General features: G+C 47.7%; 1 protein-coding gene across 1 annotated transcript in view; it reads left to right on the top strand.

Annotated features, from left to right (window-relative positions):
- CLCN6 (chloride voltage-gated channel 6) overlaps positions 1-23,355 on the top strand; it is a 510,100-nt gene extending 486,745 nt beyond the window's left edge. Inside the window, exons 22-23 of the mRNA XM_069609912.1 lie at positions 16,228-16,353; positions 17,081-23,355. Of these exons, the coding sequence (XP_069466013.1) occupies positions 16,228-16,353; positions 17,081-17,161 (207 nt within the window). The 3' untranslated portion in view covers positions 17,162-23,355. The remainder of the gene's footprint in view (positions 1-16,227; positions 16,354-17,080) is intronic.
- Positions 23,356-24,900: the final 1,545 nt, after the last annotated feature.

Raw genomic sequence — 24,900 nt, 5'->3', positions numbered from 1 at the left:
TGCGCAGATTATCCATCCCGGTATACCCTTACCTCGACGACTGGCTCATAACAGGGGATTCTTACGAAACATGCTTCTCCAATACCCAAAAGACCGTAGACCTCTTGTCCCAACTGGGCTTCTCCATCAACGAAAAGAAGTCAAGCTTAGACCCCAGCCAAACCAAACAATTCCTAGGGGCTCTAATTCGAACAAGGGACGGCCTCGTATTCCCCTCCAACGAGAGGGTCCAAAACATGCTGTTTCAAATTCCCCATTATGTAGTAGGCCGAGAGGTGACGGTACGCAAAGCAATGCGCTTGCTAGGGATGATGGCGTCATGTATTTATTTGGTACCTCACGCGCGCCTGCGCATGCGCCCAATGCAAGAGTGGATCTACAGCCAGTGGTGTCAGGCCAGCGGACAATGGGACGATCTAGTGGTGGTCTCGCAGGCCTTGGTTCTCTCGCTACGGTGGTGGACAAAAGAAAACCTGTTATTAGGGAAAACTTTTGCCACACCCGCAGTGGAAGCCACTCTAACCACAGACGCATCCCTTACAGGATGGGGGGCTCACCTATCCCATCAAACGGCACACGGAGTGTGGACTCCGAGTTTAGCATCCAAGCATATAAACCTGCTGGAACTACTAGCGGTGTTCAAAGCACTGAAAGCCTTTCAGGAACACTTACAAGGAAAGACAGTGATGGTCCTCACAGACAGCACCACAGCCATGTACTACCTCAACAAGCAAGGGGGCACTCACTCTCCAGGACTGTCCAAGCTGTCCCAGAATATATGGAAGTGGGCTCTCAAACACAACATGTTCCTACTAGCACAACATGTACCAGGGGAACTCAATCTGCTAGCAGACAAACTCAGCAGAGACTTCCCCCTGCCCGAAGAGTACGAATGGCAATTGCACGAAGACATCGTCTTAGACATCTTCACGCAATGGGGATTCCCGGATATAGACCTGTTCGCAACCCTGGAGTACTCACAATGCCAAAGTTACGCCTCCAGGTACCCCCAGAACCAGTCCAAGGGGAACGGTCTGTCGATTCAATGGTCAGGGAAATTTGTTTACGCCTTTCCCCCGACTCCCCTTCTCAACAAAGTGGTGCACAAGATGCACCAGGAGCAGGTTACCATGATACTAGTGGCCCCAATGTGGGCACGGCAACCTTGGTTCGCTCACTTGATGGAGATGTCCCTATCTCCCCCAGTGAAACTTCCCTGCCCGTACAACATGCTGTCACAAGACAAGGGCAGGACACTGCATCCATGCCCTCAGACCATGAACTTAGCAGCCTGGCTCCTGAGATCATAGAATTTGGACATTTACAACTCCCACAGAGATGTATGGACATCCTCAGGGAAGCCAGAAAACCTAATACTCGACACTGCTATTCTAGCAAATGGAAAAGATTTGTTATCTGGTGTAGAGGTACTAGCATCAACCCAGTTGACTGCTCTCCTACTGACATTATTCTATACTTGACCCATTTACTGGATTCAGGTTTAGTGTTCAATTCCATTAAAGTCCACCTAGCGGCACTTTCTGCATACACCACTTCCCAACTTAGTGTCGTGGTGGAAGATACCAGTTATCAAAGCCTTCATGGAGGGGGTAAAGAGGATACACCCTCCGATAGCTAACCCAGCTCCCGGATGGGACTTAAATGTGGTACTTTCCAGACTCATGGGCCCTCCCTTCGAACCCATGCACAAGGCAACTCTTAAAGATATCACCCTTAAGACTGCTTTCCTAATAGCTATCACCTCCATTAGGAGAGTAAGTGAACTACAGGCTCTTTCTGTACTAGACCCCTTCGTAACAGTTCACAAAAATAAAGTGGTTCTACGCACACACCCAAGGTTTGCACCCAAATTCATCTCGAAATTTCATGTAAACCAAACTATAGAACTACCAACGTTCTTTCAAAACCCTTCCAGCTCGGGAGAAAAAAGTTTGCATACACTAGATGTACGCAGAGCTGTCATGTTCTACATGGAAAGAACCAGACCACTGAGAAAGACTAATCAGTTCTTTGTCTCGGTGGCAGCAGGAAGAGAAGGAGATGCAGTCTCAAAATCCACTATATCTAGATGGATTGTTCAATGCATCACTCTCTGTTACACTCTTGCTAAGAGAGAACTACCCTTCAAGCCAAGAGCACATTCCACTCGAGGCACTGGGGCTTCCATAGCATTCATTGCAAATGTTCCCCTTGAGTCCATCTGCAAAGCGGCTACCTGGAGTTCTGTGCACACCTTTACAAAACACTACTGTCTAGATGCACACTCTAGATCTGACTCCCAGGTGGGACAGGCAGTATTAAGACATCTTTTCTCTACTGTTCCTTCTCATAACCCACCGCCAACTCCGGGTACTGCTCGCTAGTCTATGCACAGCATGTGATTCTAAGCAGATTAACAAACATCAGAAGACAATGCATTACTTACCGTAAAAGCATTTCTGATGGTTGTATCTGCTTAGATTCACATGCGCCCACCCTTCCTCCCCGCTCGGATGGAAGGAACATAGACTTCCTTTATATCTCTCTTTTCTGTACTCACTCACGTCTATAAGGCTCCCTCAGGGCAGAAAAATACAAACAGAGGGACCTCGACGCGTGAGGGATTGTGGGTACAACGCACGTCACTATAGGGATAGTGTTACAGACACGCCTTGTCGACGTCCCCTTTTCGACTACGAAAAACAAAATGCAATACTCCGCAGTGACCACTGGATGTCGGACCTATGCACAGCATGTGAATCTAAGCAGATACAACCATCAGAAATGCTTTTACGGTAAGTAATGCATTGTCTTCCTACACACACGAATAAAAGTAAGTAGACCCCCATATGGGCGCCATAAAGTCCCCTTTATGGCTAATTGGGAACCTATCGTGTAGCCATCCAGTGCCAGACATTCAACAACCATGTCTCTTGGAGACAGATAAGTTGATGGTTTTTCAATAGTTGGCCTACAACAGGATTAGACAATAGCGTAGAATGACCCCTAGAGTTCCATGATAGGAGGAGCAAAGGAAAGCTTGTAAGCTGCGTATTAGGGAAAATGAGAGAACTGCAAAACATTTCATCCATCATAGGCCACGATAACCAGGGCCGGTTTTTATGCTTGTCGAGCAGTTGATCATTTTCCCTACGAAGGGAGACTATAATATAATATGATGATATAATATAATGATAAATGTGCTTCTCACCCTCATATGAATTGCCCACATCTTTTCAGCCATTGCTAGTACTACTGGGTGAGTTAGGGAAATTTTGCAGAAAAACCTGTTGCCTAGATGCAAGTCATTTCCTTGCACCCCCTAAACACAGGGTATAGAGACCATCTTTACAGGGATGATCTGCTATAAACCTGCAACAGAATCCTTCCTCCCAATGCTGATCTACTAAATCTTTATCCTTGCCTCTTGAGAGTATGAGGTATCACAACTCAGATTTTTCTGATGCAGTAATGGATTTCATGCTTTTTGCTCGTTGTCAATAAACCAAGTGTATGCCTTTGGATGGAAAAATTAAAAAAATGTTGTTTGCTGTTGGGATAAGGGCGTTGACTCGTTGTGCCCTAGCATCGTGGTTCTAGAGCTTGTTTATTCCTGTTAAAGTAGGTTTAAAATGTTGCTACTATTAGTCTATTCAGTGCCCGGGTTCCACAAGAGGGTTCATATTTTTCATTCCTACAGACATTCCATTTTTAAAGGCACTGTTCCATTTTCCTCCACAACAGTTTGTTGTTCCATCATTTGTTGTCACTTTTATCATTTATATCTGTTACTGCTGCTTACCTTGGGGTTTATGATTTTAGTGGTCACCGCCTCCACACAAATTCACTTTTCGGAGATCCAGGCCCTTTGTATACCTTCTCCAGGTCCTATTTCGTTTTTTATGGTGCTTACCCTTTGAATTATATCCTCATTATGTCTTTAAGTGGCATCTGAATCTTATCCACAAGATTAATTTGCTAGTCTTTCCCCTGCTCCTCCTTTGGACACCGATTCCAAAGGTTGAACCCTAAAAGATCCCCCAGTTTTATGTGGGCAATCGGTTTGCTGGCTTTGGCGGAGCCATGAGTGGAAAATCTGATCTGAATAGACTACTTGAAAATGAATCGAGCTGTGCCTCAAGATGTGCTGTGATTTGGCACAGAAGCAGATACTAGCTGGCCTGTATGCCATAAACGCAGGTACTAGCTGGCCTGCACGCTCATACCAACGAAGGTTATGTGGCTACTCGAGCTTTGCAGAGAGGGGTACTAACATTGACTGTTTGTCCAGCGTTGACTTCGCCTTGTTTACACCGTTTCACCAGGGGTTACTGCCTCAATGTTCTAGCTGAAGAGGACACACGCTTCAGACATTCAATAGTGCAGAACTGCCCTATGTACGGTTGATACCTCACATTCTTCCCTCCTCCCCTTATAATAGGGCAGTAGAAGTCTTTCACATGATGAGGAATTGGTGGGAGGAAGGGGTCCACATGAAGAACATGCTATTTACCTTCAAAAGTGTTCTTTCTGATGGATACAGAATTCCTCCAACAGATTACTCATCATGCAGACTGCTCAACGCTTTGTGGCAGTTTTACCGTTCCTCAGGGCCTGTGACAGGGGGAAATGCGTTGGATCTGAGATCATAAGGCATACACATACACCCATACCCATCCTCCAACCCTATACCCCAAAGTAGTCTCTTGAAGTGCTGACGACACCAGTGACGCTGTGACGAAATCAAAGCAGAGTCACGCAATATCCCCTAATGGCTATGAGAAAAGATCAATGCCAGTCTGCACCTGGACACCATTCCATAAGATGTGGTATCGGTGTGAGGAATTATCGATCAGAGAGAATGAATGGAGTACATGATTTTTTTTCTTCACTTGTCCAGTTTTTGGTAGGGCATTTCCTTGTTGTGAGAACTTTGTACCTCTCAAACAAAACTGTAATTTCTTTCCAATCCAAAATTTACATCACAACTGCTTTCTTTTGTATACAGAATGTATACAAAAGTAATTTCTGGGTGCATCCATCGCATGAACTTAAAAGAATTGAAAGGAGTGTTTGCACGCTCCCAGCCTTTCTTCTTTTTTAGAGGTTGAGTGTGTTGAGGACACCACCAACTACAAAATGGAAAGAAACAAACTTAGTTGATCATACGCCAGAGCTCTTTGCTTTTTGACAATGGTTGATTTGGACTTAAGACTTCAAAAAAAGGTTGTCTTACTGTCTTAATCTGTTAAGCAGAAGCCCAATATAAAAGCATACACGTTGCTGGATGGTCCTCATAGATTGGTCATAGCTTTAGGCAGGGTTTAACTAAATGGATTTTCATCAAATTGGGCTTTACCTACAATCTCAACTTTGCAGTGCAACAGATGCTCAATGCCCCGATAATGCGTCTTATTATTGGGAAGAGCAAGTGCTCTTTAGAGCATTGTCTTACCAAGTGGCACAGCCAGTTCCTGTATTACTTACCCCGGCTTCCTTTTCCTCAAGGATTTTTCTCAAAATTGCATGTCTAAGACGTCCTTCCATCTTTTTAATTATTGCGCATCAGCACCTAGTAAGTGGTGTGACGAGACTTCGGATGCGGTTCCTTCTCCCCTCGGGGGAGCCGCTCTTCATGAGTCCAGGGAGGTGAGGCTGATAGTCCCGTGGGGGTGGTACTCAGTGAGAGGATTTCATGGGGAGTGACCCCCAATCCCATGCCACCTGACCCTAGACCCCCTTCCTGAAACCTTAACAACAACCCCTTCCCTAATGGGGTCATGAGTCATTGTTGCCCTACCATTCCCCTAGAAAGTACTGGGCCAAGGAAGAATAGGAATTACGTAAGTGAATATCCCTTTCCCAGTACTGTGACAAAGAAGAGCTCCATTGACTCAAAAGGGAGCTGCAAGGTCAGTACTGTGACGAGGGAGAAGTGTGGAGTGTGACAATTCAACTTCCGGGGTACGAGTGGTCCAGGGGTGAGTATCGGTTTCTAAACCATCAATCAGAAGGGATACAAACAGATTGGAATAACAAGCAAATTATAAACCTCCTTGTCCAATTTTGGTAACATCAGCGGAACGGCAGGCTTATTTCCGAAAGGTTTTGGATCGTTGGTTAGTTGCAACACAGCGAAAATACAATTGTTACCCAATGACAAAAGGGACTCTCCAGTCAAGGTTGTATAAAATTAACTACTTTTTATCAGATAGTTCGACCAACACTACGACATACAACCCACCGTGTTAAGGAATACAGAGGACAGACCGTCTGGATACTGACGAGAGGGTGGTCGGTATAGTGAATAATTGTAATAGTTCAAGGGTACTTGGCTTCAGCATAAAGGGAGCAATGGGTTTTAAAAGGTCTCTAGGGGCCTTCAGAGAAGGACCAGGGGGACAGAACCACAATGTACCTTGTGTTTGTAGGTGTTCCTGGTGCTCGAAAGGGTCGAGTCGGTTTCCGGGTGCTTTGCATCTTCTGTGAGAGGGTTCAAGACAGGCGACAGCTGCGAGTATCAGGTGGCAAACAGTTTGGCGAGCAAAGCTGGACTACTGCGGCAGGCTGGCCTACCTGGCAGCTCGGGGTTAGGAATCGTTGTCTCAGTGCTGGTCGGCAGTTCTGAAGCGCTGGTCGAGATTTCTCTGATGCCTTTAAGCGACTGTGGCGTAACAACAATCAACGTTGTAATCGACTGCAGCTCGAGGGACTCAACTGGTTTGAAAATGTCCTTTAAGGCGGACGTTGGTAGATGCTTGTAGATGCACTTCTCCTACCCTCTTCACTGGGCTCATGTCCTTTAAGGCGGATGACCCAAAGCTAAGGAGTGTGTTGCAGGCAGCTGCCTGTCCTTGGTTTCAGGTTCAGAGGCCTTCGGGCACTTCTCACCTAGGAAGCTTGCTGCAGAGCCTAGCAGGACACACTGTGTGCTGGCTGGGTATCGGTTCTAGAGCTGCTGAAGGGTCCTCTAGATTTGGCATCTCCCTCTGTTCCCCCACGAGATGTATAGAGGAAGGATCTTACTTCCCTCTTGGAGGTTCTGGCCTTCCTTCATTGGCGGAAGATGTAAGGCAGACTGTACCTTCAGCCAGGGTCCAATGATGAGTTTTTCCTACTGCCTCTCGTGAAGCCTTAAGATAATCTGCCAAAATCAGCCCCTCTTAGAGACAAATGGACCATAGGGGTTGGTGTAGGCTAGGCCTACCTTAATGAACCAATCCTGGGTCCCCAACAACAATATCCTGTATGCGTGAGGTCATAACCAGAGTGTTTTGCAACAGAAAGGGTAAAGGGGTGAAAACATGTAATACTAAATCAAACCCATCTTCCTGTCTGTTGTGGATTAAAGGGTCTCTCTGGTTAGTGGAGCTCTCATTGGTTCCTCATAAAAGGGGCAGGTCTCCCTTGAAGCTGTGACGAGACCAGACTTTTTGGCTCCTGCAAACCACATATGATTACCTTATGAATGAGGTCCCCATGCAGGGTTGACTACTGTAAACCCGCAGTTCCAGACGTGACAATTCACTATCAATCGATACTGAGCGGCGGGAGCTGGCTTCAGGTTGACACAGCGCATATGAAAGGTTGTTGGGGTTTCCTGTCTCCTTAGTTAACCTCTGCAGCCAGGCCCCACGTGGGCCTGTTTGAAGTACACTCTATTAGTATGTTAATTGCTGCCACCATCTGAAGTGTCCAACAAAAGGACAGGGCGGATCCATTGAGCCTTTGTCAGTTAATCAGGCTGGCCATGGCAGGGGGAAGCTTTGGTCCTCCCCCTTCTGGAGATGCATTGTGTACTGCTCCTGTTGTATCCTAGCTAAATTGACAGGAGGGACTACACCTGTAGGCTATTTCCACCTAAAGTACACAGGTCTATGCGTATGCCATGCAGTGAGCATAGGAAAATGGGTGTGGATTAGCCCCACACATTTTCCAGAGGTTGATCTACCATCATTCAATTTCATTTAAAGTTTCAAAAAAGCACAGGTGAGCGCACACCCACCGTGTGGCTGGTCGAATTCCTCACACAGAGGCATGACGATTATCTATGGGAACCACATTCATCAGTCTAGTAGTTACTGAGTTCCTATTGGTCTAACAGTAGTAGAAATAGAGGAGGGAAACCAGGAAGTCTCAAGACCTCCCTTGAGGAGCCAGGAAGCTGTGATCCATTGAGAAGGGTTGTGGGCCGGTTCACCCACCAGACAGACAGGGAATCTTTGCCAGTCGGCAAGGGAAGGAGATCTGGAGAGAAGCCAGAGTGGAAGCAAACAGTCCCTGCAACAGGCGAGTCCAGGGACGGTGTGCCTGCAAGGAGAGCCATCCTCCGAGGACAGGAGGGAGACGCGGACCAGTCGAGCAGAGAAGCGCACCACGAGATGCAGAGCACGGAGGTGAACGGGAACACAAAGGCAGTCCAGGGAGAATGAGCTGCTTCATCCACTGCCCGAACAAAGTTCCGGGTGTCTCAATGTCAGGTAGCTGCTGGAGAGAAGAGCTGCAGCCCAGGAAGGAACCAGTGACTGGTGTAGCAACCGCTGACAAGGAGAAGAGATTCTCCAGCATGGGGTCTGGCATGGATTCACATGCTCATGAATATTCCCCGTCGTCAGGCTGGGAATCCTCGGTAAAGAAAAAATCAGTTTCGTTTCTGATCTGTCTTTCGTAGTAGTGACCAATCACTGATCTCTGCGTCATACTGACCACAGCCATTGACTGCCCTCTACCTAAGCCCTGCCTCTGGCAGCCATCTTCAGATTTTTACCGCACGTTCAAGTGTTGGGATCCTCGTGCTATTGTTAGTGCTTTTTTCACGTTTTTTCTCAGAAAAATTTCTCTTTTTTCGGTCAAAAGAGCCTCAAGCTCCACCGTTTCTTCATCCGATTAACGGGGACCCGTGTCGGATTCGTCTACGCCCCTCAAGGGTGAAGATTTCGTCGAGCCACACTTTGGAGGACTCCAGAAGTTTCTCAGGCCCATCTCGGACATGGCCCAGGAGAAGGGAAGCTCGACGCCCGGAAAGCTGTTCAGGGTCTGCCCTGGATGCCAGCTTCAGAATGTCTTTAAGGAGGACGAACACTCCCTTTGCCTTTACTGCCTACATGAGGACAAGACGCACGTGCAGAAGGACTGTGCGTTTTGCGGCAATATGTCGGAGCGGACCATGAAAGACCGCCATCAACGTCTCGCCAAATGGCTGGAAGGAAAGAGCCCGCCAGGCGAGAAGAAGAAGAAGTCCGAGCGGTCTTCTAAGACCTTTGAGGGCGCCCCGGCGACGGGGGTCCAACAGAAGGCCAAGCACCGTGAGTCCGGTGGCACCGGGAGCGCCGAACGGTCGGGCTCTACGGGCGCCAGGCAGGGCGCATCCTCCCCGGCGCCATCAACCACGAGCCAACGCTCTGGCTCGGGTAAGAGGAAGGCCGAGCACCCGGCGAAGCTCCTGGAGAGACCCCGGTCGAGCTCGAAGGCCCCATCGGAGGGGGAGCGAGGCGGTGACCCTCCCCCCAAGGAGAAGGCGGTGAGCGCACCTAAGGTGGTGAAAGCCTTAATCCACCCGGCCAAGGCCTCTATCGAGACAGTCGCGGCGGCCCTGGCTCAGGCTGTGGAGGCTACACCAGTGGTGGCGACCTCGGGGCCCAGAGTCTCCCTGCCACCGCGGAGGTAGTCCTCTTTCATGCCCATCGACAGGACCCCCGTGAAACCTCCGACGGAGAAGAAAAAGGGGGGGGCAGGAGGTTGTCGTGGATTCGGCCTCAACCTCTGAGGAGGAGCTGATCGAAGTCTTAAGCCACGGCGTTGGCGTGGAAGAAGACCAGCCTGTCGGGAGGGACCCCGACGTAGGAGACGACGAGAACGTCGAGGGTGCCGACGGGGCTCCTGACCGCCCGTCGGACTCCCCTCAACCAGTGCCGCAAGACAACTCGGCGGCCATTTTGTTGGCTATACAGTCCTTATGCTCGGAGATAAGGACGAGACTGCCGTTACCACCAACGGAGGAACCGCTCACGGAGCCAGGCCCTTCTGGGAGCCCTCCCCCTAAGAGAAGAAGGATACATCCTCCACCGCCTTTTCGGCCATCGCGCCCTGTTCAGCCCTCCTCCCCGTCCACGACACGTGGGGATGATACGGGGACTGACACGGCCGCGACGGGTGCAGACGACGGGGTTTACGACGAGGATCTCACGTCGTCACCTCCCACCCGGGCTTCCCCGCCCGACGAGATTGGATCGTTTCACTCCATGATCGCCAGGGCATCCAAGCTTTTCCAGCTCTGTCCGGAAGAGAAGAAGGAAGGTTTCCTTTATCAACGGCGCGAGACCAAGAGGAAGACGGTCCTCGCTGTACCTCTACTAGACGATATTTGGGATGAGGGCCTCGCCCTCCTCAAGAACCCATCCACGACGCCGGCTAGAAGGGATCGGTACGAGAAGAAGTACCGGGTCCCGGACGCGGCCCCCTTGTGCTGTCGGGCACAGCCGACCCCGGACTCGGTCGTCTCCGCGGCGGCCAGGAAGAAAGCGGGGGGGGCGCGGCCTCTATGTCGACCTCCCCGCCAGACGGCGAGGGAAAGAAATTGGACACGATGGGACGCAGAGTCATCTCGTCGGCAGCGACGACGATTAAGGCGGCCAACGCCTTGGCTATCGTAGCCCGCTACGACAGGGAGTTGTGGTACAAACTGGCCCCCCTGCTGGACTTCCTACCAGACGACATGAGGGCGGAAGCCCTAGAGATCTTGCAGGAAGGAGAGGTGGCGTCGGACCACGCCATTACGATTGCGACGGACATCGCTGACACTGGATTTCGCCAGTTGGGCAACGGCGTGGATGGCTCAAGGCTACTGACTTCCATCAGGACGTGCAGACCAGAGTCTTGGACATTCCGTTCGACAGAAACAACCTGTTTGGGAAAACAGTGGACAATTCCCTTCAAGCCATCAAGGCGGACACTGAGACGGCCCGGGCTCTTGGGGGTTCTCCAGCAACGGCGGCAGCCCTTTCGGAGTGGCGGAGGCAAACAGGGTGCCTCCAAAGGTTCCAGCGGCAGATTTTCCACCTACCGTCAAGCGGCCCGTTCGTCGTCACAGGAAGCTTACAGGGGACGAGGCAAGTCAGGCGGACCTCGCCGTCATCGCCAAGGAGGACAAGGCGGCAAAGCCTCGTCGAAGCAGGACTGAACCGGCCGTGGGGTCGGGCCCCCACCGAAGCACCCCGGTGGGAGGCCGGCTGGCGAGCTTCGTCAGCGTGTGGGAGTCCATCTCCACCGACCGTTGGGTGCTTGTCGCCCTAGCTCAGGGTCACGCGCTCGAGTTTCTAAAGAGGTGCCCACGCGTCCCCCCTGTGGCCAGGAAAGAACATCACGTCCCTCAACTTCTCTTGGAGGTAAAGGCGATGCTCAAGAAGGGCGCCATCGAGCTCGTCCCAAAGAGGCTTCGGGGCTCCGGAGTTTACTCAAGATACTTCCTCGTGAAGAAGGAGACGGGAGGATGGCGTCCCATCCTGGACCTACGACGATTGAACAAATTCATCAAGGCACAGAAGTTCCGGATGGTCACCCTCCAACACGTCCTGGGTCAACTGGAGGAGGGCGATTTCCTGTCGTCGTTGGATTTGGAGGATGCCTACTTCTATATTCCCATCCTAAAGGGACACCGAAAGTTTCTCAGGTTCGTGGTCCAAGGGCGTCACTACCAGTTCAAAGCCCTTCCCTTCGGATTGAGGTCGGCACCCAGGGTGTTCACCAAGTGCCTCGCACCGGTGGCGGCGCAGCTGCGCCGAGAGGGGATCCACGTCTACCCCTACCTGGAGGACTGGCTCATCCGAGCAAAGACGAAGGAGCTCGCCGTGGAGCACACGGCAAGGACCGTCCAACTACTCACGGACCTGGGATTCTCCATAAACTACGCCAAGTCCCACCTGGTGCCCGCGCAAGACGCACTGTTTCTGGGAGCGAAGCTCGACACAGTGTCGCTTCTGGCCTCTCCGTCGGAGGAAAGGACGAGGGCCATCTTGGGCAAGGTGCAGCGGATGCTGGCTGCGGACGCGGCCAGGGTGAGGCCCATCAAGTCCCTCCTCGGAATGATGTCTTCTTGCATTTATCTCATCCGCCTGTGCAGGCTCCGGATGCGCCCGTTGCAGGAGTTCCTGGACGCGCGTTGGATCCAGACGACGGGCAGCTTCGAGGAGAGGATCACACTCGACGAGAGTTTCCGACGAGCGATCCGGTGGTGGGGCACCCGCGCGCATCTGACGGCGGGCATGGACTTCCAGACCCCCGGCCACCAGGAGACAGTGACCACGGATGCCTCCCTGGAAGGGTGGGGAGCGCACACCGAAAATCTGCACGCTAGAGGCCTTTGGCTTCCGACGGAGAAGTCCCTCCATATCAACGTCTTGGAGCTCCGTGCAGTGTTTTGGGCCCTCGGGTCCTTTCTTCCGTCCCTCAAGGGCAAGGTGGTGAGGATCTTCACCGACAACACCACCACCATGTTCTACATCAGGAAGCAGGGCGGTACCAGATCCCCAGCCCTGTCCAAGGAGGCGCAGGATCTGTGGCATTGGGCCGTCGCCCAAGGGATGTTTCTGGTGCCGTTTCATCTGGCAGGGATAAAAAACACCATCGCCGACTCGCTCAGCAGAGAGCTGCGCTCGTGCCACGAGTGGGAACTACGACAGGATCTAGTGGACCGCCTCTTCCGACGGTGGGGCACACCCCAGATCGATCTGTTCGCGACAGCGACGAACTCCAAGTGCCGGAGGTTCGCCAGCAGGTTTCCCCAGCCGAGGAACATGTGCGATGCTTTCTCGTTCCCCTGAGAGGGCCTGTTTCTATACGCGTTCCCTCCATTGCCATTGCTGATCCGGCTCATCAACCAGCTCAAGAGGTCACGGTGCAGGATGATCCTCGTCGCACCTGCGTGGCCGAGGCAGATATGGTTCCCGGACCTTCTGGACTTGTCAGCGTCCCCGTCAATCAAGCTGCCAGTGGACGTGGATCTTCTCTCCAGGGAAGGAGGCGCCATCCTCCATCACGACCCGAAGTCGCTGAACTTGCAGGCCTGGCTCCTGCAGCATTAGAGTTTGGAGGCTACGACATACCGGCCGACTGCAGAGAGGTTCTTGCAAAGGCCAGGGCGTCCTCAACTCTTAAATGCTATGGACACAAATGGAAGAGGTTCTCTGTCTAGTGCCACGCACAGAAGATTAACCCTCTACGGATTACGGCTCCCCAGGTACTGCCGTACCTTCTGATGCTGGCCAAGGCTGGACTGGCGCACACGTCCATCAAGATTCATCTTGCTGCGATCTCCTGATACACCAGAACCACGGGGCGGACGTCTTTGTGGTCTCATCGTCTGGTGAAAGAATTCATGAAGGGACTGTTCAGATCGTTCCCGCCGGTGAAGGCTCCGGGCCCGGCGTGGGAGCTCAACGTGGTGCTGACCAAGCTCATGGGACCTCCGTTCGAGCCTCTGCACTCGGCTTCGTTGAAGTTCTTGTCGTGGAAAACAGCGTTTCTTGTGGCCATCACCTCCGCACGAAGAGTGGGAGAGATCCAGGCCCTTTCCTGCAAGCCCCCGTACTTGACTTTTCACGACACGAGGGTAGTGCTCAGGACGCACTCCTCCTTCATGCCCAAGGTGCCGTCGGACTTCCACCTCAACGAACCCTTGGTGTTGCTTGTTTTCTTCCCGTCGCCTTCGTCGCCGGCCGAAAGGACTTTGCACTCGCTGGATGTGGCTAGAGCGCTGAAGTTTTACGTGGACCGCACAAAGTGTTTTCGGAAGACGTCACAACTTTTTGTGAACTTTGGACCTGTCAATCAGGGGAAGGCTCTCTCAAAGGCCTCCATTTCCAGATGGCTCTCCGGCTGTATCATGTACTGTCATCGGTTGGCAAACCGACTGCTGCCTGGCCGTCCGAGAGCTCATTCCACCAGAGAGATCGCAGCTACCACGGCGTTCCTATCTGGTGTGCCCTTGCTGGACATCTGCAGGGCTGCTACGTGGAGGTCGACGCACACCTTCACGAAATTCTACTGCGTCGATCGGGATTCCAGGGAGGAGTCCAGGGTCGGCCAAGCAGTGCTGCGCAATCTGTTCGCCTAAGGTGAGCCGGGTGAGGAGGTAAGAATTGCTTAATGTTGAGTTTTATGTAATGCTTAATGTTGAGCCTTTGCCACCTCCCGTGGTTGTGCATGTGTGTACTGCTATGTATTCTTTATTCATGAGCATGTGAATCCATGCCAGACCCCATGCTGGAGAAGGAACAAGTTACTTACCTGTAACTGTTGTTCTCTAGCATGGGTCTGGCATGGATTCACATGCGAACCCTCCCGCCTACCCCTCTGCGGCTCTTCACTTGGTCATACTGCCACTTCACGTGCTACCAAATCTGAAGATGGCTGCCAGAGGCGGGGCTTAGGTAGAGGGCAGTCATTGGCTGTGGTCAGTATGACGCAGAGATCAGTGATTGGTTACTACTACGAAAGACAGATCAGAAACGAAACTGATACTGATTTTTTCTTTACCGAGGATTCCCAGCCTGACGACGGGGAATATTCATGAGCATGTGAATCCATGCCAGACCCATGCTGGAGAACAACAGTTACAGGAAAGTAACTTGTTCCTACCTCAATGTAGCTGGAGACAGAAAAGCACTGCCCGAGAGAGGGGTGACTGACAGAACTGCCCCGAGAGTGCACCCGAACACTAACGGAGCCTCGCAGCTGAGCACCACCACTTGGAAGATGCAAACCACACAAAAGGTACACGGGCAAACCGAGAGGTGCAGGGGAACAATTGCAGAGTTTAAGATAATAGGGACTGGGTCCCTAGGAATAACAGAGAGAGAATAGGAGGGTCTGGGACCCCGAGAGAAACAGAGACAGTCCAGAAGCACATATATGCTCGACAAACTATCGTGAAACTGAACTGCGAGTCTGGGACCCGCGCCCATATGCGTGCCAGAGAATGGGAGGGTCTGGGACCCTGAAGCCAAACAAGATAAACGAGAAGAAACCATATGCTTGGCAGGAGAGTACACCAAGCTGGTATAATGTCTCATTTGCGAGTCTGGGTCTCACACCCATATAAAGGTCTAAAAGTCCTGGAAAGAAAACTACGCAAGGGGTAGACAAGCTCCTAGCTTGCTAAGGAAGGGTAAGAAAAAATCCAGGGGAAAGGAGCCAATCCCTTATCTTTGAAACTTGACTTTTTGAAAAAGGAACATTTGTTTGGTTTTCCAATCCGAGACATTGGGAACTTTCTGTTGACAAGAACTGTCTTGATCAATTTTATAATTTAAATATAGCATCCTTGCACATTAGAGTTGAGTTATTAGTGTTAGGGTTTGTGGCTACCGACAGTAAATGACTATTTATTTGGCATCCTGACAGTTTAATTCATTTTCTTTTAGGAAGGGAAAACTCCTCTTAGCTATGGGGATAGAGAGGCCGTTTTTTCGTCCCTTTTACTGGTTAATAAACGTGTATAACGAAAACTGTCACCTTTGTGTCCGAGCCTTACTTCTGCACCCTTACAGTGATAACAAGTTATATTGACATTTCTCACACACAAATGTATATTTCCAGTGGCTAGAAAACTTTCAACGAACAACCAATAGAAAATCAAGTGTCTGTTTATTTTGCATTGGGCATTGGCAAAACAAATGCATACATCACAATTGCACAGTAGACACTGTTCTCTTTCTATTGTTTAGTTGTATGTTTTTTCTGCTATTCACATTGGTTTCTGCACAGTGTGTGGTCACTTGGGTCCCATTTGCCCTTAGCATGAGGCCTTGGGTTAGGACGCAATAAGGAAAAAGGTTGGTGAACCGTTTCAGGCATAGCAGAAAGATCAGGGAATCAAGTCGTAGCCATCATTCAGGATTTTCAACCTAAAACCTGGCTGTCAGTAGTTTGTACAATGATGCCAATGCAACTTTTTTTTTATGTTTGCTTTTTTTATTTTTGTTTACACATTGGAATGCACCCTTATTTTCTATCCCCACTTTGTCAAATTGCCTTTTCGTCAAAAGAATAAATAAAGCACATTAGATATACCAGCATTCTTGTAAGGATGTTAAGACCGGTCACAATTACTTTTGACTGCAGAGTTGGTCTGCACCTGCCTATGCTCTTTCCTAGATTTAAACTGTTCAGTTACCCTAGGAATTCAAGTGTATGATCACTATTTTCTGATCTTATTTTCTGTCTTCTTAGGATGCCACACCCTATATGAATCCTTGCCCTTACACGGTCTCGCCCAATACTCACGTCTCGCAGGTCTTCAACCTCTTCCGGACAATGGGACTACGGCATTTGCCAGTGGTGAATGCAGTGGGCGAGGTGAGTGCAGTCTGGCTGAGTAGGAACTGCGTAACAGAGGAGCTTTTGTCTTGGGCATTGGTTGGTGCTTGATGACCGATGGACGGACATTGGCACCACTAGCGTAAAGCATAGCTGTCTCAAAGAGATGTAGATTTCATGTCATTTTCACAGGGGATACAGAGTCTGCATTATTAAGCGTGCCCAATGTTTGTGGCAATGTTTGATTTGCTCGGTAGGGAAACTAGATAGATTTTGACACCTCATGTGTATTGTGCAGAAACCAAGTTTGTATCCTAAAATTGTGGATATCTGTGTCATATGTCTTGTGGATTGTTTTATTCAGTGCATCTTTGTCAACAGGGGAGGGATGATCGAGGGTCGGACTTTGCAAATATTGCAATTTTCTGGAAGATAGCATCAGATAAATGGACCAACCTATTCAATAATGAAATAAGGAATTTGTGCCTATCGCCACAAAGGATATTTATATCTTTCAGACCATTGCTCATTAATGAGTATATATGATCTGACTAATTCATCTTTCTTATGTTGATTGGCTTGACCCTTTTTCAAGCAAATGGGAAAAGTTTAATTTGAAATAGTGTCAGAAGCTCCAGTAAACAGTTGTGTAGGACGTTTACTGTGATTACGCAATAACTGGGGCTTTCTTTTTTCTTGTTGCCGTATAGATTGATCTGATGGCTTCTTAAACTTTATTTACAAATGTACCTTGTTTTCTCAACAGATTGTAGGAATCGTCACTCGACATAATTTGACTCATGAATTCCTCCAGGCCAAATTGAGACAACCTCACTTGACAATCTAACCAACTTTGGTGACATGAGCCACACCACACCTTCGAGGACACGCTGAAGCTCTTGTTGAAGGACACTGGAATTCAGAGGTTGTCTACGACTTGAATTAGTGGATCAGAATACTTTAGGGCCATGTCTTAGCCAGTGGTTTTGGGGCCAAGCTTGTGCTCATCGCACTGTTTAGTTTGAAACTCTTTGCCCCGCAAAACCACATGCGAGCAACAATAGCTGCATCAGATTGGTCGCAGAACGGCGGGCAAACAGCAAGAATATATTAGACATTACAAGCAGTTCTCAATAGAACTATATTATCATTTGCTCGACTTCTCAGCTGTCGCCTGATAGCACCTTTCCTGCTTTGCCTTTGTCCTTGTTAACATGCCTGCAACGGGTTGGATGACCACTCCAGTGACATTTTCTTCGCTGCATTTCTGATACAGGATAGCATCTTGCAAAGAACTAAAAGTATTCTCTGTCTTTTGCTGGAGGCAGACCGTCTGAGTTTGGTTAAGGCAGCTCTGATACTAAAATCTTCTGTAGCACAGCTCCAAAAGCATATCAATGAGCTTGGAACACAAAGGCTGCAACTCCGGCCTGGCAAGTGATTTGATGAATTTGCTAAAGGCAGGGTACATCAAGATATTTCCAGTTGGGGGAGGCATAAAATGGGGCCAGACAAGAGATGCACCTGGAAGGGAAGTGAGGCTGCTGATATGGAACAAGATTTCTAGCGTGGTGTGAAGCATGAACAAATGTGCTTTACTAAAATCTTGATACCTTTGTAAAATAGGGAATTCACATATCCTTATTCTATTTCTGATTTTATTTTATTTTTTTAACCCAAAAAGTGTTCATATTTTGAGTAGCCCTTTAACCTGTGCTGCCAAACATACATCCTAGGAAACTGCTGTAGAATGACTGCTCTACCATGCAGGGTATTCAAATAGCTGGTAGGTCATACTACAGTACAAGTGTGATTCCTGCCTCTTCCACCCAGATGTGAACTTACTTATAATAATGTGGTGCTCAAGATGGCTATGTATGCATCATGCATACATCTTTCCGGCACCCTTTCCTCTTTAAGTTATAATGGTAAAACTGAGATGGATATAGAAACTGCTATAGACAAGCCATCCTCTAGCAAGTCCATTTTAAGCAAACTACTAATAGCGCTCCAGCATTTTATATTGTTTGCATGAACACGGATGGATCACACATACAGAACAAACCTCTGCCCTATATCTTTGGATAGTTTTCGATTTACACATGCATATTTATAGATGGACCTTCAAACAAAAATACTGGCCATTTCTCCCATTTGCTCTGTTCCCTTCTGCGTATTCTGGAACACGTGACTGACTGTTCCTGCAGACAAATGGTGAACGTTTCCAAACTACTTTTGCCTCTTTTGCCTTTTTTTTGTTCCACTTTTTTTGTAAGCTAGTGGTTGGGATGTAAACACATTTCAGTAATTGTTCTGCCATTTAGCACCATTGTTGATTCCTGGTAGATTTGTTGCTAGTTGGAGATTAATTTCACGATGGTCTATGGTTGTGTTGCAAGATTTGCGTTCGTTCATGTGTTGTATAAGGAATAGGGACTGTGATCTTTGGTTGAATTGAAGCGTATGGCAGAGCGAGCTGAGGTTGCATTGGAATATAGGTTGGTTTGAGCTGTGGTTTAGTTATGTTTCCAGGATAAGGTGAAGTTATATTAAAACTTGCTTTACCTGTGGTTGGTTTGGAGGTTGAGATGAATTTGAGTGTGCGCTGAGTAAGTCGTGGTTTCGTTGGAGAGTTGGCTTGGATGGGAAGTGGTTGAGTTTCATTGCTTATTTTTAGGCTGAGCATAGTTGAGTCCTAATCACATGTCTAGCTTGTAATAAGCAATTGTTGCAGTGAGTTATGATCTATGATGGTTGAGACTCGATTAAGGTCTTGGCATGTCGTGGTCTAATTGGATGAGGTTTGGACTGGGGATGTGTGGAAGCTGGCTGCCTTGTGGTTGATCTACTGGTGGGATGTCTGATTATGTTCAATCCCTCATCTCCTGTGGTTGGCTTTGAATATTGATCACTAGTGGTATCTGTATAGGTAAGAAAACTGTCCCTGGAAGTCTATGGGTGGAAGCCATCTGTCCCTTTTGAAATGGCAACTTCTGGGTGAAGTCGTCTTAGGAACTAAGGTTTGATTTGGTTACTTGGAGCGTGTACCAGTGACTGTTTTCTCATGGAAGTTTGCTTGCTTCAGCTGCTAGTTAGCACTTTAAATCTGTTTTTTAGACTTTTGTAAATCTTTATTGTCCATCGGTGGGAAGGATAAGAAGCATGTGATTGCCATGTTGTGCTACTGCATAAGGATAGAAAGTTTTGGACTATTGTTGACTGTGATTGTATGGTTTGTTGTATGGCCAGATTGTCATTTGTTAGAGATTGGAATATGATTTAGCCTAGCGGTCTTTACCTCTTTTGTACATTGTCTAGAGGTCAGTGTACTGTCACACCCCATCCCCTGTCCTCCTTACTTGAGGGACGTGATGAGCCTGTTGCCAGGCAGCATGACAGTTTTTTTTATTTTTCTAGTAATTAAATTACTCATGTTGCTATGACGTAGTTTAAATGTATTATACGTCACTTCTTTTCATGTTGTATTGTTTGATCATTGTTATTTGGTTTGCTTGTTAACAAAATAACAGACCGTGAGGGCTATTTCCCCACGTTAATGGATGAAGCTTTGCTCTGCCATCTCTGGGTGGGGTCGCCTACTGTATTTTAAGACTGATGTTTATTTAGTATGTCTGTCATTTTGACACAGTGTTCACCTTTGATCATTTTGTTAGTGGTTCGAAGCAAAGGCGTACAGCAAGTGTGTTTGGTCACATTGTTGGCCCATGCAGTGCCACTTAAGCCCTTCTGTGGAGGGCTGCTGATGAATTTCAATATTGATATTGGTCTATGGTAGCTTGTAAATGAGATACAGCATTGATTTTTATTTTAAATTGCATTACAGAATTGTTTCCGTATAGCAAATCAGAGTTTTTTTTTTTTAAAGGAAGGTCTGGGGTCAATCTAGAGGGAATACGTGATGTATTCTTGTATATTGGCCAAATACGTTCTGTAGTTAGGATGAAGTATGGCGAAGTATGATTTCTTGTTTGGAAGGCCAGTATATGTTGTATGATTGGTTGAAGAGCAGGTATGGGGGTCTCTGAATTGAACAGCAGCCATTGGTTTATAGTGATTTCCGGTCTGGTTGGAATGCTAGCCTACTGTGACCTTTGGGAAGATTAAAGTCCTATGGTTGTCTCAAGATTTTTAAACACTGGAGTAGGATGGTCTCTAGTTAGGTTCAAGCACAGGTCTTTGGTGTTTTTGTCAGTAGGATGATGGATAATTGGCTTATAGGGACGTTACCATAGACCTTTGTTCCAATGTAATCTCTTCATGGGTTAAATGCTGGCCTTCGATTATCTCTGGTTAAGTTGTTGCATTTGCCTGTGTTCTGGGCACGCGTCTATAGTGATAACCATATCTGTCAGATTGTTGATCTACTGCGGTCTCCAATGGGTTGGATTGCTGCCCACACTTGGTTTAGAGCGTTATGAAGGGATGCAGGTTTCTGGTGATCTCTAAATGGGTTGCCAGCCAGGTCTATGTTGGCGTTTGAATAGGTGAGAACGTTGACTGTTCACTGCTAGCGAGATAAAGCATCATTCTTCGAAGAAAGGTATCTGTTTCTGGAAGTACAATGTTTTCGTCAAAGTTAATGAGTGTCTGCAGCTCACGAACATCTTGATTGTTAGCATGTTCGTCTGTAGCTGTGGTAGGTCTTGGACTTATAAAAGCTTGTAGTTGTACCCGAGTGCTGGTCCATATAATGTTAAGTGGAGTAATGGGTACTGTAAGGTGACATTTGTGGAGGTGTAGCATTTGATCTTGGTAGGTCTCTTTCATGGTGCTAATGATCATGTTTGAGGAGCATGTGTGTTTTTGTTGTTTGGAGGCAGCAGGCAAGTTTATTTTTAAATACAAATTAGAGATGGGCATGTTTTCAATTCAATCCATCCTAGCAGATGGCATTCTCTAATTTGTAGGTCTGTGAAAGAAATGTGTACTTTTAAACAGGGCTCCAAAAACAGTGAGGTCCCAACGAATGATGTCCTAGTTAATGTTGCAGTTATAGTATGGCTACTGGAATCTGGAATAAAATGTTTGGCAGGCGGAACCCACCTTAGGTCACAGTTAGTCTGGGATCAGAATTCTCACAACTGCGGAACATCAATCATATTCAACATGGTAGTGGCCAGCTCAGCCGTCGCAAGATTTTTAAGGTTACTATTTTCCACATGGCGGTGGGAGGGGGGTTGTTCACATTTCCTAGGGAATGTTTGGATGCTAGCGTATGAAAATATTTTTGTCTATAGCCTTGCCTGACATGAATATACACTAGTCCCCCTTCTCAATCCCTAATTTGCCAGTTTATTGCAGACATTCGTTATTTCTTACTGATAACCTTTGGGGGGGCATATGTACTTCTGAGTAACATAATTTGTACATCACAAGTTTATGGTTTGTGTTGAATTTAACTGAATGGTGAATGTACCTTTGTAAAAGCTATGCAAATTGTGTTTATATGTTTCATGTTCAAGAGTATCACATGCAACATTTGAAACCCAGGTGAACAATAATCTCAATCTACAGTGAGTATGGCGAAACAAGCTGGGAATGGGTTTTGTGTCTGGGGACAGAGTGGCCATAACTTAAATAGTTCTTCCTCTGTTAAAGTAAATATCAAATAAATGTGCACTTGGTTGCATTGAAAAGTGAATATCGAGAATGGAATGGGTTAACCTGTTTTCTGAGGTAGACTGGCCCTTACGAAAGATCGCCACTGCTTTGCTTTATGCTTTTGTTGGGACTGTATTGCCAAGGAACAAATATCCCTTTATATACTTGTTCACCTCAAAAGAGAAATATGTTGAGCTGTAGAGAAATAATCTAGCTGGGAAGAAAGAGATATTTTTTTTTTACCCAATTGCATTTCTAAGCAGCTATCTTACCTTGCCTTTATTGGAATCTGGAGGTAACATGGCTTGAGATCTCATCCTGTGACAGTGGCTCATTTAAAAGTCTGGAAAAATGTATCTTGATTGGAAAAAAACGTATTCTTTGATAGTCCCATTACTGCTGCTTTTCTTTAACGTTTCAGTTATGGGGTCTGCTTTCAGGTGCTAATGTGTAATTTGGATTTGGGCTTCAGGGCTTTCTTCAATAGATGAGACAAAGAAGTATTTTAGATGTGTTCCTCGTGATGGCTCTGTATGACTGATTGGAAACCTATTTCTGTGTTGGGGAAGGCAAAAGAGGCCTGTGTTTTGTCACTTTAGATACATTTTATTCTTCAAATGACTGAAATGTACATCACTGTTTGGATGACTAAAGTCACCAGTAAAACTGTAAATTTATCTTGATGCCCTTCTGAAGCAAAATCCAGCAGAATCATGTTGAAAGTTAATATCCTGGAGAGAAGGGCTCAACATTTATTTTTCTTCGAGCAGTTCTCGGAATCTGTTCAGGGTGGGGATGAGATGGGGAGGGTTTGGGGGTAACCACTTGATCCGCCTAAGAATTGGGCACATTTGATTGCTGCCGTAATACATAAAACACTCTGTCACAGTCATCTTTGACCACATAGAATGAAGACCATTTTATTTTATTAAGACTTTCACTCCTACTGAATGGGATCAGACATGACTTCACAAGAAGGGACTGGACTTTACCTCCTTTGATATCCGTGGGCATTCCAAAGAATCTCAACTGACCTTTTACCTCTTAAACTATCATAGCTTCTTCAGGTTCAGGAGAAGTCTTTGTCAAGTAGTTGATACTTGACTTGTTTCTAACACTAGTGACTGTGTGAGCCTTTGTAGTGTTCACAGCCGAGTGACTAAGAATGAGACCTATCAGTATTGAGCACAGGAGCTCAAAAGATCATCCAGTGCTTTCACCAAAGCAGTGCTCCTGTGGTATGGAAAACATTCCATTTTTAAGTTTGCACTTATTGTTCAATGATGTAAGCTAATTTACTTTTCCATTATATGTAAATTAATTTAATTTTGATTGGTTTTTTTATGGGTGTGATTTTTTTGGCACTTAAAAACAAGTGTCCCTGTAACATTTCAGAGTAAACGTGTCTCCTTCCACACATTTCTTGAGTCAGTCTTTCTTTTGACTTGAAGTGAATTCTTCGTTTATGCATGAACTGTCGTACAAATAATGGTTGTTTACATCAGAATGCTGTTAGCTATTTCTGCTTTTGTGACTGGAATGTTAAGGCATATACATTAATAGTGGTGTCCAGTAAAGGCTCTGGAATATGGAGATGTGGTCTAATGCATAATTTTTCCTCCAAGCTACAAAGATTCAAAGGTGCAGTACAGAATTGGCTGAGTCTTTAAAGGTGACCGAACAGGAGTGGGATCTTGAAATGTTCTTGTCTGAATTTCAGACTAAGGGAGAAGTGTAACAAGGATTTGAGGAGTGCAAACGATATGTTTGAGTTGAGATATTGCTCTACCATTGTATTCATCAATGTGTTTTGTTCTTTGTCATATTTTGCCCTTTGCTGAAGATCACAAATCATTGGAGTAGGGACCTATTAGAGATGTTGAAACATTTGACAAACACATATAGTATAAACTTCATGTGATCTAAGGGGCCAGAGATCAGTTAAATGCCCCCTTACACGCGTAGCCCATTGTTAGCACAGGTGACGTTTGGAAACTGTTAAGGGCACCGTGCAGAGTGGGATTTGTGTTTGCACTCTTGGCAGATTGGAGGATCGGAGTAGCTGCAGAGTAGCAGTCTCTGCAGTACCCTCTACGTGCCTGTGTGTCTGTTTGCTGCTCCTGTTACCTGTGAAGTCTGTTTACCATCTTTACTCATCAGAGGGCTGGACTTTCACAAAAACCCTCTCTCACCGCGGAGCGGCCGCGGAGTAGCTGCAGAGTAGCAGTCTCACCAGTCTATGGCAGCGAGGGCAGCTAAATGCAGAGGGGAAGCTGCCCTACTTGCCTGTGCTCCGCTTCTGACTGAATCCATCTTGCAAGAGGCGGAGGGCCGCTGCCTCCGGAGCTCCAGAAAGCACATGGCAACTGCATCGTTACAGCCCAGCGACCCTGGCCTGGAGGCAGGGTCCCTGAACACTCGACCGGAGCTGCGATTAGAAGACAACGAGTCAGACTCTTCCTCGACGCGAGATTCTGTGAATAATGCCCTGAGAACTTGCTTGCCTGCCTCCCCTTCTTCATCCGGTCCTAATGCCCCGCCGATCGAGGCAGGTCCAACGGTGCCCCTCGGAGGAGAGGAGACGTTGGCCGTCCCAGGTGAGGGAGCGGGACTGGTGGGGCAGGGTAGTGAGGGCGGTGGGTTTGGGGTTCAGATGCCAAGGCCGTTGACGCTACTGCCTTCCGTGAGCGCAACCATTGGGGTGCAGCGATGCTTCCTTTGCCTGTAACCCGACCCTCCAGCCAGGACGATGCTGGGGTTGGGGGAGTGCAAGGGGGGCTGGCGAGCTCCCCATCAATTGCCTTGCCGTTCTACAATGAAACCGTGGTTTCTATCCTGCATCACCCCCGTCCGACTTCGGCGGAGGTGCTGGTGTTGCCGGGCGCACCCCCACGTGTGCCGCCAGAGAACGAGACCCAGCGAGAAGCACAGGGGGAGAGGGCTAATGCAGAGACTTCCCCCCTC

The sequence above is a fragment of the Ambystoma mexicanum genome, chromosome 8, assembly GCF_040938575.1.
Source record: "Ambystoma mexicanum isolate Mex_15411 chromosome 8, UKY_AmexF1_1, whole genome shotgun sequence".
Lineage (NCBI taxonomy): Eukaryota > Metazoa > Chordata > Amphibia > Caudata > Ambystomatidae > Ambystoma > Ambystoma mexicanum.
The sequence above is the reverse complement of the archived record's forward strand: the minus strand, read 5'-3'. Positions and strand labels throughout refer to the sequence as shown.